Here is a 17920-nt window from a genome sequence, read left to right on the forward strand (position 1 = left end):
CTGGGGCTGGGCCCACAGCTACTGACTCAAGGCTGCATCTGGGGATGGTCCTCAAGGACCCCGGTGGCTCTGCTGTCTGTCCCTGAGGCTGCGGGCGACCCACCTTCTAGGTTCTTCTTCATGGTGGCGGCTTCCAGCACAACGTGTGCAGGTGCTGTGTTCTCCATCTCCTCTGCGCCCTCCAGGCTGTATTTCTTATCCTTGTTCTTATGCAGGAAAAGTCTCTTAAATGTGGATCTGTAGGAGAAAGTAAGCCTTAAGCCTCAGGAAATGAAAGCAGACGTGAGGCCAAAGGAAGGGTCAACTTACTGTAAAGAGAAATGGCCCCTTTGTTGGTTATCGGGATGGGGTGCTACTGCAAATAAGGTGGAGCTGGAGTCACATGAAAGGGCAAGAGGCTGGGCAGATGTCAGGCAGAACCCCATTCTCATATATCTAAAAAAATTACTCCCTGCCCCCCCAAGTTTTCCTCCCCTTAACAGAGGAACTGGGGATTGAACCCAGGACTTCATGCACATTAAGCATGTGCTCTACCACTAAGCTATACCCGCCACCCCGCTCCCCGCGAGATGTTTTTATGGGCACAAGGTTAGGGGAAAAAACCCAGGAAGAATAAACACCAAATTGTGTGCTGTGGATACTGGGTATGTAGTGGGGTGCATGGTGGTCCCCCAGAAGAGATGTCTGTTTTGAGCCTCAGGGCCTATGAGCGTGATCTTATTTGGGAAAAGGGTCTTTGGAGATATGCCTAAATGATATGGACTGAATGTGTGTGTCTGCCCCAAATTGGTATGCTGAAGCCTAACCCCCAGCGTGATGGTATCAGGATGTGGGGCTTTGGGGAGGTGATTAGGTCATGAGGGTGGAGCCCCCAGGGATGGGATTGGTGCCCTTATAAAAAGAGACCCCAGAGGGTTCTCTCGCCCCTTCCACCATGTGAGGACACAGCAAGAAGGTGTCTATGAACCAGACACCTCATCTGTCGGTGCCTTGATCTTGGACTTCCAGCCTCTAGTTCAGTCGGTGGTATTGTGTTACAGCAGCTTGAATGGACTAACACACTGAGTGAAGGATCTCAAGATTCTCAATCATCCTGGATGGGCTCTAAATCCAATGACAAGTGTCTTTATAAGAGACAGAAAAAGAGAAGACACAGAGGAGAGAAGAACGCCATGTGAAGACAGAGGCTGAGACTGGGAGGATGTGGCCACATGCCAAGGAACACCTGGAGCCTCCAAGAACCTCTAGAGGGAGACACGGCCCTGCCTATACCTTGATCTCACACCGCTGGCCTCCAGAACTGTGAGAGTCAATCCATATTGTTTGAAGCTACCTCGTTTGCCTCTCACCACAGCCTGTTCATCACCTTCCTCAGGCTGCTGTCCCATGTTTGAGTCACAGCTCCCCTGTCCCACGGCCTCACCTCTCTGCTCTGTGAACAGTCCAGAGCACTTTGGCAGGGGCTTTCTGGGGACAGAGCCTTGGCACAGATTTTGCTACGTAAGGACCCAGGAGGGGTTCCCAGGTCTGTGGACTGAGAGGAGGTGGCCCAGGCTGACTCGAGGCTTCAGTGGGAATCATTTCACCCTGATGCGGCCACAGCCCGGGCTCTGGGTTTCTCTTCACGGAACTGTTAAGCAAATGCCTGCCCGACTGAGCTTGGTAAATGCCATTGGCTTAGGAGATCAGACTGTTCTGGGACTGGAGGACCTGGACACCCTAGGTGTCCTCTGGAGGCCCAAGCCCAACCGCAAAGCCCACACCTACTTGGAGTCAGCAGAGACTGGGGACAGCCCTGCATCTGGGCCGGAGGATGCATCGCCTGACTTCTTTTTCTGGATGGTCGGCTTCTTGGTGCCAGGCTCCCCGTCCACGGTTTCGGCTGAAGGCTGTAGGAGTAGGAGAGCAGGGCTGGGTGAGCAAGGGCAGGTGGCCTCACTAGAGGGAAAGCGGGGGTCCTGGTGCCACTGTGTACTCTATCCACTGTTCCCTTCTGGTGGCACCAGGGCAGTGGAGGCGGAAGTGGACTTGGACCTTCAGGGGTGAGCGCTGCAGCCTGAACGTTTACCTGAGTCTTGGTCTGGGATGGGGACTGGAGGAGCTTGGAGACGTCGCTCGTGGATAAGGAAATGCGCCTCTCCCTGCGAGATCACAGAAATGTGGCTTTTACTGATGAGGGTGGTAGGAGACATTTTGGGTTGTCGGGACTGCACTTGGGGGAGGGAGGTGCAATGGGCATCTGGTGGGAGGAAATCAGGGATGCTGCTCTGCACCCCACAGAGCCCAGGACGGCCTCCACCACAGAGGATAAGCCGGCCCCACGGGTCTGCCGTGCTGAGGCTGAGAAAGCCTGCCCTAGCAGAAGGCCTGCATCTTCTCCAATTCTTCTTTCCTTTGGACAAGCAGGCCCCTGGGACAGACAAGGGGCTAGAGATTCAGAGTCACTGATATTTAGCTAACTAGGACTTAGGCAAAGTGTGTCGAGAGCTGCTACTTCAACCTCTGGGTGAGTGCTGTCACCCCAACTTTCTGATGAGGAAACTGAGGCCCAGGCAGGCTGGGGAGGGGAGGGTCTCAACCTGAGGGCCCACCTCCCACCAGGCTGGAGGCTTTCTGTGTGAACAGGGCTTGTTTTGGCCTTACCTTCCCCAAAACCTCCCCCTACCCCACCTCCTGTCTTCCTTCTTTGGGGCTCCCGCACACCTGTGGTCAGCTCTCAGGCACCGAGCTACTTAGGTGCTTAGGGGATGCACGGTGCTGCCCTGGTCCTGTTGCCAGTCTTTGGCTGTGCATCACTGCAACCTGTCCGCCCACCCCAGCCCTCAGACAAAGGCACGTGCGGGGCTTACTCTGTGGGCGTGAGGGCAGGCCTGATGGCCCGGTGCCGCTCACTGAGGTCCAGGGACTGGCTCAACATGGCGCTAGGGCCAGCGGTCATCAGTTTCTTGCCCCGCCACAGCTCCACAGCGGTGGCCAGCCGCTCGGCATCTGAGTCTCGGTACCGCTGGATCTGGGTGGCACCTCCAGGGCTCTCGGGCCTGTCCTGGGCTCTCGGGCTGACCCCCAGCTTGCCTTTGTCCTTGGGAGTCTCTGGGGTGGCACTGGGGACCAGCATGCCGACCCTGCTGTCCAGAGCCAGGCTGGTGGGCCGTTCCAGGTGGCCGGGCCCGGGGCTCCCGCTCTGGGCTTCCTCCAAGACCTGGCTGCCTGGCATGGCTTGTGCGGGCCCTGTGGGCTGCTTTTTAGGAGAAGCGATCTCAGTCTCCGTCCCTGCTTCTGGAGGGGTTTCATCTTCTCTGCTCTCCTTTCTGTTTTCTGGGTGGCTCTCCTCGTGCTCTGGGGCAGCCCTCCCGGAAGGTTCTCGGAGGGTGTGCTCTTCCTTGTAGGACTGGATGTGTTTGTTCTGGAGCTTAACGTGCTCCAGCCCCCTCTGCCGCCTCGACTCACGCTTTTCCCGGCTGCTGGGCACTTTCTCGTGACTTTCGGCTGCGCTCCTCTGGGGTGGAAGCGGCTTCTCCAGGCTCGGGACCTCCTTCTCCGGGCTCGGGATCTTCTCGGATTGGAAGCTCTCCCCCAGGGTCCCATCGCTGGGCCACGCCTTGGGCTCTGGCACCACCGGCTCGCGGTCCTCCGACAGTTCTGGGCCTTGCGCCACCGGCTCGCGGTCCTCTGACAGTTCTGGGCCCTGCGCGGGCTCCTGCCTGACTGCCTGGCCCAGCCCGACCTCGGCGGCCTCCTCTCTCGCTGCGGCTTGCTGGGTCTCCCTCTCCTTCTCTGCAGCCTTCTGCTTCTCTGCCATCATCTGGCTGAAGCTGGTATAAGGAAAGCAGAAGGGGTGGGTTCAGGAACAAAAGTGCGCGCCTCCGCCAGAATCCACCTAGGGTGTTGGGGACCCCTGTGCCATCTGTGGGGGGGCGGGGGTGAAGGAAGGCTCCACCTCTGCCAAGAGGCGAGACCCCAGCCCTCAGAGATGCTTCTGGAAAGGCGGCACCTCCTCAGCCAGGGCAGGGGGATACAGGGAGAGGCCTCCTGTTGTCAGAGCCACCTCTGCCGGGCTGGTTTATTGGGTCTGTTGTGGGAGGGATCTGTTAAGAAACCCCTGAATTCCTTTGGGGCTCCTTGTATGGTGGACGCCCAAGCTTCATGTGTGAGTGTGGGGTGAGGGGAGCCTGCTGAGGGCTGGTCCCACTGGCCGGAATCCTCCAGCTCTGAATCCAGGTGCTCCACCAACTGGCCTAGCGTGGGCAGGTGTAGTGGGGCGGCAGGGGGTGGTAATGTCCCTGGCAAAGACTGAGTGACACCAATGGCGACTTGGGGTTTTGGCAGTAGGTGCCGCCTACTGGCCCTGATCGTCTTTCTAGGGTCCCATGCACCCAGATGGTGAGATGTCTGCCGGCCCCTTCTCAGCCTCCCTGCGTCCAGAGTGACATCCTGACAGCTCCACTGGCTGGATGGTATCTCGGGCAGCTCTCAGGTGGGGGCAGTGTTCTGGGGGGCAGGGAGTTCGGCCCTGTTCTGCTCACCTCTTGCGCTGCAGGTGACCCCGGCAGAGGCTCTGCAGGCGGATGATGCTCTGTCTCTGGCGCCGGTAGGCTACTCGCTGCTGGTAGCCCCTCCACGCGGCCTGGAGGTACACTGCCGCCTGCGTCCTCTCCAGTGTCCGGCGGACGCGGTAGGACCGCCAGCAGGCCTGAGAGTGGAGCGGGCATTCAGGGGCCGGGCACGTGTGACCCTAGCCACCCCCAGCCCTGGCCCCTTGGGGCCCTCCCTGTACCTGGATGGTGACAGCTGCCCGCCTCATCTGCAGGAAGTGCTTGCGCTCCAGCACCATCCGGAACCAGCTCTGCAGGAGCAGGATCTTGCGCACCACCTCCCGGTGCAGTGTCTCCTGCAGGGCCTGCCGCTCTGTCTCCTTCAGGAAAACCTGGTGGCAGCGTGCAGGCAGGTCAGCATGGCCCCAGGACCCCTGTACTCAGGAGGTCTGCCCAGCCCGCCCTGGGCGCACGTGAGGCCAAGCTGGCGTGCTGACTGGCCTGACCAAGGGGAGCTTTTTTTTTTTTTTAAATATATATATTGAGATATAATTCCCATAACCTAAAATTAACTATTTAAAGTGAACAATTCAGTGGCATTTAGTACAGCCACAACATTGTGAAACCATCACCTCTACCTAGCTCTGGTATGTTTCTATCACTCTAAGGGAAACTCCGAATCTACTAGCAGTCACTTCCTAATCCCCATCTCCCAACCCCTGGCAACCCCTAATCTGCTTTCTGTCTCTATGGATTTCCCCACTCTGGACATTTCATTTAGATGGGGTCACACACTAGGTGCCCTTTGGGTCTGGCTTCTTTCACTCAGCGTAACGTTTTCAAGGTTCATCCATATAAACATGTATCAGGGCTGAGTAATGTTCCATCATATGAATGGCCCACATTTTGTTTATCCGTCATCTGTTGATGGATACGTGGGTGGTTTCTACCTTTTGGCAATTATGACTAGTGCTGCTATGAATGTACGTGTTTGCACCTGTTTTCAAAGCTCTTTTGAGGCGATACCTAGGCGTGGAATTGCTAGGTCACGTGGTAACTCATGATTAACTTGTTGAGGGGCTGCGAGGGGACTTTTCCTATCAGGTAAAGCCCTGGTGCAGAGCTCCAGACACTGCAATGGTTACCGACTGGCCCCTGAACACCCCGTGCTATGGCGTGATCGTCCCTTCTACATGCGAGAAAACGAGAAACAGGCCTGATGCCCGAGCCCCTCACACCTCAGGTGTGCTCCTCTGCCTTCCAGGAAGAAAGAACATGCCCCAGGAAAGGCATTCCCCAGCAGAACCACTTATTTTTCAGCGAGTGGCTTGGGCCATGGGTGCAGTGGAAGTGGGGGTCCAAGTTGGCAGCCACCCTGAGGGGCCCGAGTGCTGACCTTGGTCTTGCCGATCTGGTAGCTCCTCTTGTCTATGTCCATCTTTTCCAGCAGGGCAGAGATGACCTCCCTGCAGGGCTGGGTGTTCTTGGGCAGCAGCACCTGGAACTGCTCTGTGAAATCCTGGGTGATTTTGGCCGAGAAAGGAGAATCCGAGTGAGTGTTTCTGCCACCGACAAGGAGATGGGGCTCCAGCAACTCCCTGGTCAAGCTGTTTCTAAAGTCAAAACTTCGTTTGCTGGGAATGGTACTGACAAATCCTGGACTTTCTGAAACAGTCTAAAGCTTAAGAAAGACTGTCGCAGACACAGAGTTCTAGATCTTTTAGTCAGTCAGGGAGTGACCATCGAGGGCCTGCTGGGTGCTGGTGTTGCTGGGGTGCAGCCAGGAGATGGAGATGCTCTTGGGGGCCAGGGGCTATGAACTGTCAGAGGGCTGAACCACAGCTGGAGGCACGCCATTTTTAAGTAAAGAATTATGCAGATTTTTAAGAGCCAAGCATTAGTGAAATGGACCAGTATTTCCCCCTTTTCGGTCATTTGCCTTTCCTATTTACACAGGATCAGAAAGGTGGTATTTCCATTCTGGGGATGAGAAAAGGGAGGCATGCCACAATGAAGCCATGGCCCTGAGGCCATGTGGATAAAGCCTGAACAGGGACCAGGTGCTGCCACCTCTGGGTTCAGGCCCAGTGCTCACTTGAGCACCACACGGCTGGGGCCAGCTCCTGGCACAAGCCAGGGGTTCTTGACCTGGGCCGTGCTGATCCCTGGGGACGTTTGGTGATACGTGGAGACATCTTGGGTTGTCATAACTCGGGGGAACAGTGTCCCTGGCATCTTGTGGGTGGAAGCTGGGGATGCTGCTCAACACCCCATGGTGTGTAGGGCAGCCCTCACCACAGAGAATGACCCAGTCTTAAGTGTCAACGGTGACTGCTGTAATTTGGTCTTTACCAATTTGAGGTTATGAATGGTCCTCTGTGTTTCTAGAAAGCCCAGGGAGCCATCTCTGAAGTCATCACCTCCTTGGGCCTCAGTTTCCACACTGGGAAAATAGGAACCAGGGCCCCCCTGCTGCTGGTTGGTAGAATAAAAGAGCTGGGTATAAAAGCGTCTACTAAAGAAGATGTGCGATAAAGGGCAGAGAGGCACAGGGATTGGCTTGTGCAGTTCCCTCTTCCCTGCTTGGTGTCACACACGTCTTAAGAGGAATCGGGCACCCCACCATGAGAAAGAATGATCTGGTGCAAATGCCAACAGTGCCAGGATGGAGAAACCCTGGCGGAAAGTAACCTTTCATGAGCTGGGCTCATGCTCCAGAGAGGTGCTCTCTCTGGAGGTGGTCAGCATCCTGAGCAGCCACGAGTGTGCATGAGTGCATCCTACCTGGAACGTGTACTTGGCGCTATAGCCCGACCTCCGGATCCGCACGGTCTCCAGCATGCCTGTGTAGCGCAGCTGCTGCAGCACCAGCTCGTCATTGAAGCACAGCTCTTTCTGAAACAGGATTGAACGATCAGGGCAGATGCCTGCAGGTGGCTGGGGATGGGGAGCCCTGGCGGGAGGTACTGATTCCCAAGTGACTGCGGTCCCTTGGGATTCCAGGTATGGAGGCAGTCAGGGTACACACTGGGGCCCCAGGCTTCTCTGGGAACATCCCAGCATGGGTCGCCAGCATGGCAGCCATGGGCACCTGGAGGATCTGTTTTTTTCCCCTTGCTCCAGACATTCTTTTTGGAAGAAAGGTGGGGCCACTCAGCAGTCATGCCTAAGGCATAAATCTCTTCAAGAAAACTTGGTGTCTGATCTGCTCTATTCCCTGGTGCCCAGGAGACAGATGCCACTTCCTACTGCCTAACTTAGGATAATATGCTGCAAAGACTTATCTTCTAAAGGCTCCGACCCAAACCTGTGCTGAACTCACGCTCTGCACCAGGTTATCAGAGTAAGTACTAGGGATTCAGCAGAGAGAACACACTACCAGGCCGCCATGGGAGGGGTCACAGGAGAGGGGACCCTGGGCTAGATCTGAAGGCTGACGAGAGGCTGGGAAGGGAGCAGCCGAGTGAATGCCCAGAAGAGGGAAGGGGAAGCTGAGGGGTGGGCAGGGACGCAGGGAGATGCTTGCTGCTGGAGGCGTAGGGGCAAGGGGGAGGAGGGGCTGAAACGAGGCTGACTCAGGGCTTCGAGTCCAGAGCTCAGGAGCCTGCACTCAACACCGGCAGCTGTTATTTGAAGTGGATGGAGGGGAGGGAATGGCATGAGGGGAGGGTTGTCACGATGGGGCGGGGTGGGATGCTTCTGGCATCTGGTGGGCTCTTGGAGACCAAGGATGCTACTCAGTACTCTAAAAAGCATAGGACAGCCTCCCCAGAGCAAAGAACGATCTGCAGGCATGGCCCCTGCTCAAAGCAGGTGTCTATGGAGTGTTCCTGAACTGCCCAAAGCTGAAGTAAGAATCCTAACGGGAGAAGGGAGCCCGATTCTGCTGTGGGAGGAAGGTGCGGGATGACAGACACCTTCTCTGAGACACCACTGGGGGGCCAGGAACGGGAAGGGAGAGGAGGAGATAGCACAAGTCCAGGTCCTCGCCCGGGAGGACGGAAGCCGTGGCACCTGGCAGGGACGAGCCAGGCTTGGCATGTTAGCAGTGTGTCCTGGGAGCAGGGACAAGCCAGGGAAACAGGAAGAGTAGAGACAGAGCGTGAGTGAACAGCGTCTCCAGGAGGCTCGTGCCCAGAGATCCACTTGTGTCCAGGAGGGAGCCCAGACTCCAAATGGTCCCCAACAAGGTCCCGGAGAAGATGGAATGGCTGGTGGACCCCTGGGGTGAAGGAAGCCTGGCAGTAAGGGCTGAGAGGCGCTGGCGGCCCCCACTGGGGGTCCATGAGTCTTTCCAGAAACTTAAGGATGAGCAGCAGGCTCTGTGCTCCTGTTGCCCGATGTCAGCCTCTTCCTTCCAGCCCCCTCTCTGCACTGGCTGCTTCTGAGATGTATCTAAAGAGCATCCCTGACCTGCTCTTCCTTGAGCAAACTTTCTCTGGGGCCTCTCCATATTCCAGATGATGTCCCTGCCCTTGGCTGGTCACCAGGCCACCCTTGCTGCCTCCTATTGACACTCCTCCACTCCCAGCTGGCAACAGCATGTTTAGTTCCCGAAACCTGTGTGAATACTTGGCTCCTTGAGGACTCTCCTAACCAACCCTCCCCCCTTTGCACTGAGACACACAGGAACACCCAGCACTAAGTCACCAGATCCCGGCTTGGTGTTCACCCCTCAGGAGATGTGGGAGCCTCTCACCTTCTCAGCATTGGAGCGGATGCAGCGGATGAAGAAGGGCTCTGCCTTCCCCAGTGCCTCCAGGAGCTTATTAAGGGATGTCTGGGGAAAGAGAGGGAAGGTGCTGAGCTGGGACCCCCAGGGGCACACCCCTCAGTGGGAGGGGACCCAGGTCATCCGCCTGCATCGGCGGTGGGGGCGTCTATGTCGATGTGGGACATGGGAGGTTGCAACTGGACCTTCCGACCAGAGGCTGTGTTACCCCAGGGTCCCTGTGGCTGAGAGCCGCCATCCTCCCAGGTCACCCAGCTCTTCTTTCTGTTTTAAGTGAAAGGTGAGGAGAAGGTGGTGGAACTAGATAAATTCTTTCTAGGGACTTAAAACATGTGTCAGCCTCAGAAGGGGCCACAGAATCAATGATTTTGGTCTTTGGCCTGCTGTTTCCAAAAAGGATCTGTGGGAGTTCCTACATGAGGTAATGACAAAAAAGCTGAAGTGGAAACAGAAGACGCAGACTGAGGAAAATGGGAAAGAACAAAAGAAAAAATGGTGAGGATCAGCAGCCATCGGACCCCACTGAAAAAGTAGGAAAAAAAGTGTCCCTGAGCTTCCTGGCAACCAGGGTAAAAGGGAAAATATGACCTAAGGACACAGTTCAGTGGTCACATTAACTCACATGCTTAACTCGAGTTTCTTTTAACATGGTGGTTCTCAACTAAGGGCGATTCTGTTCCCCCAGGGGCATCTGGCAATGTCTGGAAACATTTTGGTTGTCACCACTGGAGAATGCTACTGGCATCTCGTAGGTGGAGGCCAGGGATGCTGTTCAACACCCCACAACACATAGGAAGGCCCCCACCATGGAGGATAACCCAACCCCAAATGTCAAGCAGTGCCAAGGTCAGGAACCCCGGTGCTGGGTTTGTTTTGGCCGAGCCACGTGAGTGTCAGGCTGGGTTAAGTGCCGCCTCCTGCCCCTGCTGGACCGCCTACCTGGAATTGGGCGCTGATGCTGGGTGGTTTCTTCTTCTTGTGCAGGTGCAGCAGGGACTTGGTGGTGCGGTCGTGCAGGGTCATACTGATGATGAGCTTCAGGGATTTGGAGTCCAGCAGGTTCTAGGACAGACACACAGGGTCTGGCCTGCCCTCCCAAAGCCCCAGAGGGCACCGGGAGGCATTGCAGACATCCCCAGAGCCAGGACAAGGCCCCCCGGGGTGGCAGCTCTTAGGATCAGTCTTGGGACTGTGCTGTCAGAGAGGAGGTGGGTCTGGCAGGCAGCCAGGGTAACTGGGGGATTGAGCCTGGGCTGTGACCTGTGGATGGTGCTGCCTCCAGGAGGGCTGATTACAGCCTCTTGTGGTCTGAGTGCCCAGAAGCCGAGAGCTACAGAGTGCTGCCTTCATTCCACACAGCTCAAGGGGTGCCAAGAGCCCCGTGTTTCCACACGCACTCATCCAGCCCATCCTCCCACATGCGCCAACCCTACTATCGCTGATGAGTGGGACTAGGGCTGTCCCATCTGTTGGCCAGACAGAGGGGTTGCCCTTACGCTTTTGCTAACTTTATAATCCGTCTGCACGTTGTACATGGAGACTAGCCAGTGTCTGGGTGCACTTGACCTATGGCTGGCAGCTGGGGTCTTGGTTGCCAGTGATGCCCAGCTGTCCCCGTTCTGGCAGAACCACCCTGGCTGAAGGGCCGCCTCTCCCTGGATGCCCAGAAGGTGCTGCATCCCATCCCGCCCTCTGGAGGTGGCTCGCAGCTAAAGATCTCCTATGTAGGGGTATGACAGAAGGGTCCCATCGCCTCTTGACAAGATAAGCTCTGTGATGCAGTTAACACTCCTGGGCTCTGTGGGGAATCAGGCTGAGCCCACCTCCCCCCAACCCTGTCTCAGGTTTCTCCTGGGAGCTCCCCACTAAACACCACTTGTGCCAAGTTCCCCATCACAGCCCTGCTTTCTAGGAAACCCAAAGAGACTTCCAAATCATTTCAACAGGAGACACATTTTTTTAAGAGAGGAAGGGGGAGATGGTGAGAAGGAGAAGGAACAAAAGAAGCCAGAGAAGTTAAAAGCCACCCCCCAACCCTGTTTTCCAAAAGGGTAAAAAAAAAAAAAAAAAAAAAAAAAAAAAAAAAAAAAAGACTTGAGCCAGGTGCCCGCAAGGCAGTGTTAGACGGTGACGCACGTGTTTACCTTTGGAATGATCTGCTTTTGTTTGATACCTTTACTTTTCCTGTCAAAATATTAAAAACGGTTTTGTGAACACAAGGGACACGCAGTCTGGATCTGGGTTAGTTCAGCAAGCCACGCCTTGTGGGTTAGATGGAGCCAGAAGAGAGAGAGCGGGGACTCTAGGGGCACAAGTGCAACGAGGCCGCCGCCTCGCCAAGGACCTGGGGGCTCCCTGTGCGTGTAGAGGGCGCTCCTGTGACTGTGCGCAGTGGCCTTACTGGGCCAGCGGCTGCCCCGGGATGGCAGGAGCACCTGGCGTGGGGGCTGGCTGCTAAAAGGGCAGAGTGTGCATCTGCGCGGGGCTGCTCTGGGGGAGCTGACGGAAATCACAAAGGGATGGTGGGACGCCCCAAACGGGGCTTCGAGGGATCCCGTGTGGCCCTGACGCCTACGAGTGTCCCAGCTCTATTTGCTGTATGTTGGCAAACGCCAAGCAGGCCCACAGCAACCCTTCTGGACACCCCCCCCTAAGCAGGGCAAGGGTCTACCTCCCAGAGATCTGAGATGGGGCCTGGATAGGGGTGCCTTCTGGACTTGAACTAGTGGAAGGTTAAAAACGAAAGCTAATCTTCTGGCCAAGGGAGGGGGGACGACCCCCACATTCTCAGACACTTTAGGAATCTTGTGGGAAGAGAAAGGTTTTTTAAAAATCTGCAACTTGGCCTGTTTTAAAGACCCGCTGAGGAAATGGTGCCCCACAGACCTGCGAGACGCTCGGCCGGGAGTTCTTTGTGTGTCAGGTTTCATCTTAATCCCCGTGGGGTGGAATAAGGCATAATAAAAATGACTTTGTAAACGGGCCCCACTGCAGGCACGAGCTTCGCTCTCGGCCGGCCTGAGCCCTGCGTGGCCGCCTGCCTGGTATGAAAATCATCACTCCTGCTCTGTAGACACGGGCCAAATGCTCAGAGCACTCAGGTCACGCAGTGAGTTAGTGGGAGGTCCAAACCCTATCTGCGTGGTTTCTGGCCCTTTCTACCACGTCATGCCCACGATGCAGGGTCATGGGCCGCAAAATCGCACACCCTGCTGCTGACGGCTGCTGTGTAAACTCGCAGTGGCAAAGGTGGTGGGGGTGGGAGGGGAAGCAAGCCTTGCTCTGCACGTTTTGGGGGCAGAAAATCAGATGCTTCATGGGAGGAGTGTTTCTGTGAAGCTATGCTGGGCACTGGGGAGCTGGCAAGGATATGGGTCACAGCGCAGACACAGGGGTGGGAGGATTACGAGGACCACTTAGCGGCGGCTGGCGTGAGAATGGAGCCACAAGGCAGCGCAGCATTTAGAGCAGCTGACTCAGCGTTACAGGAACAGGGAGCGGGGAGGCGGTCGTTGCACTTGTGGGAGAAGGGGGTGCCCGCAGCCTGGGGGGACTCACTGGATGAAGGTGCGGGGTTTCTGGAGCCGACTGAGGGACTGGAGAAGCCTACGGGGATCCTCACCCTGCCAGGGCAATCCTTTGATGGTCCTGATGATTTGGTCATGCAAATCGCTGGGGGGTGGGGGGAAGGGGGTGCAGTGACAGAGAGAAGACTGAGTTAGAGCAGCGGCCCGCCACCTGGGGGTCCCTGGCGCAGTCGGGACCATCCCTAGGCCACTGGAGCCAAAACATGCAGCCGGGGGAGCCTGCACGCTGCTGCCACTCCCTCCTACACTAAGAAGGGAGGTTCGGACAGGAGTGGCTGCCCACATCCAGAAGGCTCCTTCCTCCTCTGTAGTGGGGTGCGGAGTGTGGCTAGGCCACTTTGAGCTAAACAGAGATTGCAACATGGCATCTCGGATTGTTGGAAAAGGCTTCATGTTTAATAGCCGTTTGCAGACCGTAAAAAAGCATCAAGGGGCTACTGAAAACAGAAGATCGGGAGGTCTCTGTGGGAGGCAGCACTTTAGTTTCTCTTGGCATTTCTGTGGCCACATGTCAGCCTCTAAGAAATGCCTTGGGAGGAATGAATTGGAATTCACACAGGGGTTATCGAATGGGGCGACGCTGGCCCTTCCCCTGCCACCTCCCTAGGGGATGCTTGGTTGCCCCAACTGGGAGAGGGGGCGCTACTAGCACCTGCTGGGAGAGGGCCAGGGATGCTGCTCAGTTCCCTACAATGCACAGGACATCCCACCAGAGTGACCCCGCAGACGGCCGAGGGTGAGAAACCTTAGTTGAAGATCTTTACCCTACAGAATTCAACCTTATCAGCTTTATTTCATTTGATCTCCATGAGTTCGGGGCTGAGCATACATCTTGGGTGTAAGAATAAGAATGGCTTTGAGAAAACGGAATGCTCTGAAAAATGGACGGTTGTGAAAAATGTCTAGATCATAAATGTTTTGGACAGTAAGTACTTCTGGAAATGAGGTAGCGATGACTACAGGATGAGCTGGAAGGTTTTCTGTTTTTTGCTTTTATCTTTTTTAATTCCTCATTTCAGTTATTTTAAATACATGTTTAAACTCCGGGCAGTTGGCCTGGGAAGACCCCGATCAGCAGCCCCTTGTCTGTGTTCCATGCACCATGCCCTGGGTCCGGATGGCTGCACTTACCTCTGCTCCCTTGCCCTCCAGGGAGGCACAGAGCAAAGACAACAGAGGGGTCACATTTCACCTCTGCCCCTTGAGCGGTCAGTGCAGCAGCCAGAGCACCCACCAAGGCCCATGGCTTCAGCCCACACCCCCCCGACCAGGCCAAATCTGGCGAGAGTGGCCCCCAGCCTGTCGATGCCCTCTCTTTTGGCTCTGGATGCTGAGCTGAGCACCTCAGGACAATAGCTCCTCTTGGCATGCCTCCCTGGTCTCAGATTCGAAGGCCCTTGTTTCTACTTACTTCTTGCTTTCATAGAAAGCAATGATGTCCTCAAAAGCGTTAATATCGAACTCCTCAGAGCCGTCAAATGAGAAATCTAGCATTGAACAGCTGAAAGGGAGAATCTGTATAAACTAAATGCGCTCTTGGGGTGGGACTCACAGCCCCAGGGGCCAGGCCCTAGGGAGACCAGGTGGGTCAGGGGCCACTTTCAAATAGGGGAAAGTGGTTTTTTGTTTTTGTTTTTCCTCTTCTCTCCTTTTGGCTGATTTAAAAGTGCACCTTTTTAAAAGCAGGAAAATGACATTGCGCTTTCAGACAAATGACGCATGGTCACTTACCGAGGTGCTAGTTCTACCTCCACACATGTGCCTTTATGAATCTCTTGGAGCAGTTTTTATTACAAAGTACTCAAAAATAAAATGACTCTTTCGGGTTTGAAAATTTAGTGACTTGCTCCTTGGGAATCCGTGAGTCTTGAGGAAGAAGTTGGGGACTCAGCTGCCCCAGGGCCTTTGCACACCCTGCCTGCTTTGTCTGGCCCAACTGGCCCCTTCTCAATGCAGCCTGCACAGCTCTCTCAGGCTGCCAGAGGCTTCCCTCCTCTGGCTTTGTCATGGCCTCAGGTGTCTGTCTAGTGTGGCCTTTTCCACCCCACCTTCCTGGAAGCACAGGCCCACTCACTTTTACAGCCAGTACTAACTGGGGTACATGGAGGACCCCTGGTATTTGCTAGGTGGTCAAAAGACACCCTGTGTCATCGCACGTGCAATGATGAGTCTGTGTTTCTGACTGACAGTGAAGTAACTTAGCAAATCTGCTTTCAGGACACCCCAGTCAGGCTAAGGGAGGAAATACTCTTAATATAAGAGACCACAGCCCTTTGGCCCCAGCCGCCAACGGTCATGACCAGCCATGAAAAGGATCCTTTGTAACTTGAGCTGCCCACACCTCCCCAGAGCAGATGATGCACGAGGCCTGCCTCTGTGCGCAGAAACGTAGCAACCAGATGCCACTACTTCTGGGTCTTTCTGGTTCAAGTGGCCTGTGGGTTCCTTATTCAGGTCAACCTCGACCTGCGTTTTAGACTGTCAGGTTTCTGGCGCTGTTTTAAACAATGCTGCTGTCTACCGGCCAAGGATGGGACAAATCAAGGGCTCGCTCACCGGTACAGTTTTTCTGACGGGGTGCTGGCTCCTCTGTGCAGCTCTCCCAGGTGACTTCGGGGACCAGAGCTGCCCAGACCTGCTGGGGACACAGAGTGTATGGAGTTTGTTGGGTGGGTGGGGGGTCACCTGGGGCCTGAAGGGCTTTGGAACTTTTCCATGGAGACTGTGATCCTGACTTAAATCCGCTAAAAAAAAAAAAAAAAGCCTGACACTTAAACCTGGGCAGAACAGGGAACCAAGAAGCATTCCATTTCCCCCCAAAACAGTACCACATCTATTTTCTACTCAGAAAGGCTTTAACCTTTTGGTCTTCCTTTTAATCAACACCTTTCCTAAAACGGAACGCTGGCTGTGGCTGGTATCTGGAGCTGAGTCACCCCGAGACAGCACTCAGCCCTTCTGGGTCCTTACAGAAAAATTATGATACATCTTGCTGCCCTGTGATGACAAGGAGGTTAAATTATACACCCTGCTACAGAATTTCCCTTTGGCATGAGAAAAGAATTTGGGAGCTAGATAGAGGTGCTAGTAGTACAACGTTGGGAACATGGTAAATGCCACGAAAATTTACACTTTAAAATGGACTATGAGCAGGGGTTGGGGGTATAGCTCAGTCGTAGAGCATGTGCTTAGCATGCTTGGGGTCCTGCATTCAATCCCTAATACCTTCACTACCAAAAAAAAAGACAAAAAAAAAAAAAAAGGACTATGAGCGTCCCCCTCTCGACAGTGACATGAGTGGGGACCCCTCCTACCTGCAGCCTTCTCGGCCCTCTCAGCCCGAAGGCGCCCAGCCTCCCGGAGCACGGCCATGGCCTGGATGGCGGCCCGGAGCACCGCCCAGCGGAACACGGCTACTGGGTCCATGCCGATGAGCTCCCGCACGTAGGAGCTGTCGCTGCCCCGCAGGAGGGCCACGATGTCCGGCCGCATGTAGTCCATGTTCTTCTCCCGGAAGTCCTGGAGGGGGAACGGAGGCGGGTAGTCATTTGCCAGTGCTGGCCGAGGCCCTGGGGGCCAACACGGGAAGAAGGGCTGGCAGTGGGGCGGGGCCCATCTCAACGAGAGAGAGGCGGTTCCTGCCTGTGAGGCCCTAGACAGTAGAGCCCGAGGTTTGACGCTGGGTCTGAGCGCCCTGGAACCTCGGCCAGCAAAACCGATCAAGAAGAGGGACGGAGCAAGTGCCAGAGGGAAGGGGCCCCCAGGGCACCCACATGGTCCCCTTCCCGCCTCCCAGACAGAGCGTGACTTGACTGACGATGGAGACAGACAGATGCCTACCTTGATCTGATATTTCACCTTCCCTGCGAAGTGCTGGATGATGAACGCCGGCTCCATGACGGGCGTGCCGAGGAAGTACCTGTTGTCCTCGTGCTGCTGTTTGAACTTGGCCAGCAGGGTCTGGCTTGTGGCGTGGGGAAAGCTGGGAAGAAGATTTGAGACCTTTAATGGCAGGGACAGCAGCTGGGCATCTGCTCTGCAATCCAGGTTGCGGACCCGCCGCAGATGAGGTAGGCAGGTGCCCAAGCTGCTCTGGGTTGAGCACGTGGCCGAGGGTGGGGAACCTCTGCTTGGTTTGCAGAGGCCCAGGGCAAAGGGGTGCACTCAGGGCTGCGGAGCAAACTTGGAACAGGTAGAGCAGCCCAGTGCCCAGGCTGGGTGGCCCACAAGAATGTTCGGTTCCAGGCAAGACTGCGACCTGGGCCCACCATGGTGCAGCTCCTGGAATTATCCCGGGCCTGGGTGACTTCTGGTTGCAGATGGGTCTGTACCTGGATGCTTAAGAGTGGGTCTTGCCTGTGCTCCCTTGTTAGAAGGAGGGGCCAGGGGCAGAATAAGGGAGCCGTTGTACCTGGCTATTTCAGCCTCCCAGGAAGAAAATGCCACTGTTGGCTTTGGTAATGCCCTGCCTGTGCCTGGCCTCACCACAAACACGGGCAGCAGAATGTGCCTCCAAATCCCTGATGCCCAGCTTCATGACTTCATGGGGGGCATGGGGGAGATTCTTAAGCTATGAGGCACATCTTTTCCAGGGCCAGGGTGTGGAGAGTGAGACACCCGTTCACTCAGTTGTGGAAATAAATAACATTTCAACATACTATTTTAGGAAATCCCATTCAATGCACACATACAAACAAAAAAAATCCATGATGGACTGAAATAGCAAGATTTTAAACAAAGACAGATCTGACCCTGCTCAGCTGGGCCCTGCCTCACATGCCTTCCCCAGATTTGTCTCTGGGAATTTCCTGGGAGTGACGACTCAGCCCATTCTAGCACCTTGACCCCAAGCTGAACATTCTCTCCCCAGATCCCGGCCTAGAATGGATGTGTCTCTCCTGTCCCAGGTGGGACTTGGTCTGAGGCAGGAGGTGAGCCTGATTTACCCCAGCCCTGAGGGGCCTGATAAGGTTGTTGATAAAAAGATGTCCTCGTCCTGACCCCTCAGAACCTGTGTATGTGACCCTGTTGCAAAACAGGTCTTTGCAGATATAATCAACTTAAGATGA

The 17920-nt window shown here is 55.4% G+C and overlaps 1 protein-coding gene and 1 non-coding gene across 18 annotated transcripts in view; both read right to left on the minus strand.

Annotated features, from left to right (window-relative positions):
- Nucleotides 1-17920, minus strand: part of MYO9B (myosin IXB) — an 84969-nt gene that overhangs the window by 11483 nt on the left and 55566 nt on the right. For 9 of the 17 annotated variants that reach the window (XM_072947426.1, XM_072947419.1, XM_072947420.1 and 6 more), the window contains exons 12-27: nt 16692-16833; nt 16166-16370; nt 15408-15489; nt 14263-14352; nt 12823-12936; nt 11409-11448; nt 10204-10326; nt 9232-9312; nt 7317-7427; nt 5929-6051; nt 4775-4924; nt 4524-4690; nt 2850-3812; nt 2069-2141; nt 1768-1889; nt 104-237 (exon numbers count right to left, since the gene is read on the minus strand). In XM_072947426.1, coding sequence (XP_072803527.1) covers nt 104-237; nt 1768-1889; nt 2069-2141; nt 2850-3812; nt 4524-4690; nt 4775-4924; nt 5929-6051; nt 7317-7427; nt 9232-9312; nt 10204-10326; nt 11409-11448; nt 12823-12936; nt 14263-14352; nt 15408-15489; nt 16166-16370; nt 16692-16833 — 2720 coding nt within the window. The remainder of the gene's footprint in view (nt 1-103; nt 238-1767; nt 1890-2068; nt 2142-2849; nt 3813-4523; nt 4691-4774; nt 4925-5928; nt 6052-7316; nt 7428-9231; nt 9313-10203; nt 10327-11408; nt 11449-12822; nt 12937-14262; nt 14353-15407; nt 15490-16165; nt 16371-16691; nt 16834-17920) is intronic. The other 8 variants (XM_072947422.1, XM_072947431.1, XM_072947432.1 and 5 more) reach the window with 6 other exon arrangements.
- TRNAI-AAU (transfer RNA isoleucine (anticodon AAU)) lies at nt 480-552 on the minus strand. Its single transcript has one exon. It is a non-coding gene; the product is annotated as a tRNA-Ile (tRNA).

The sequence above is a fragment of the Vicugna pacos genome, chromosome 22, assembly GCF_048564905.1.
Source record: "Vicugna pacos chromosome 22, VicPac4, whole genome shotgun sequence".
NCBI classification, from domain to species: Eukaryota; Metazoa; Chordata; class Mammalia; order Artiodactyla; family Camelidae; genus Vicugna; species Vicugna pacos.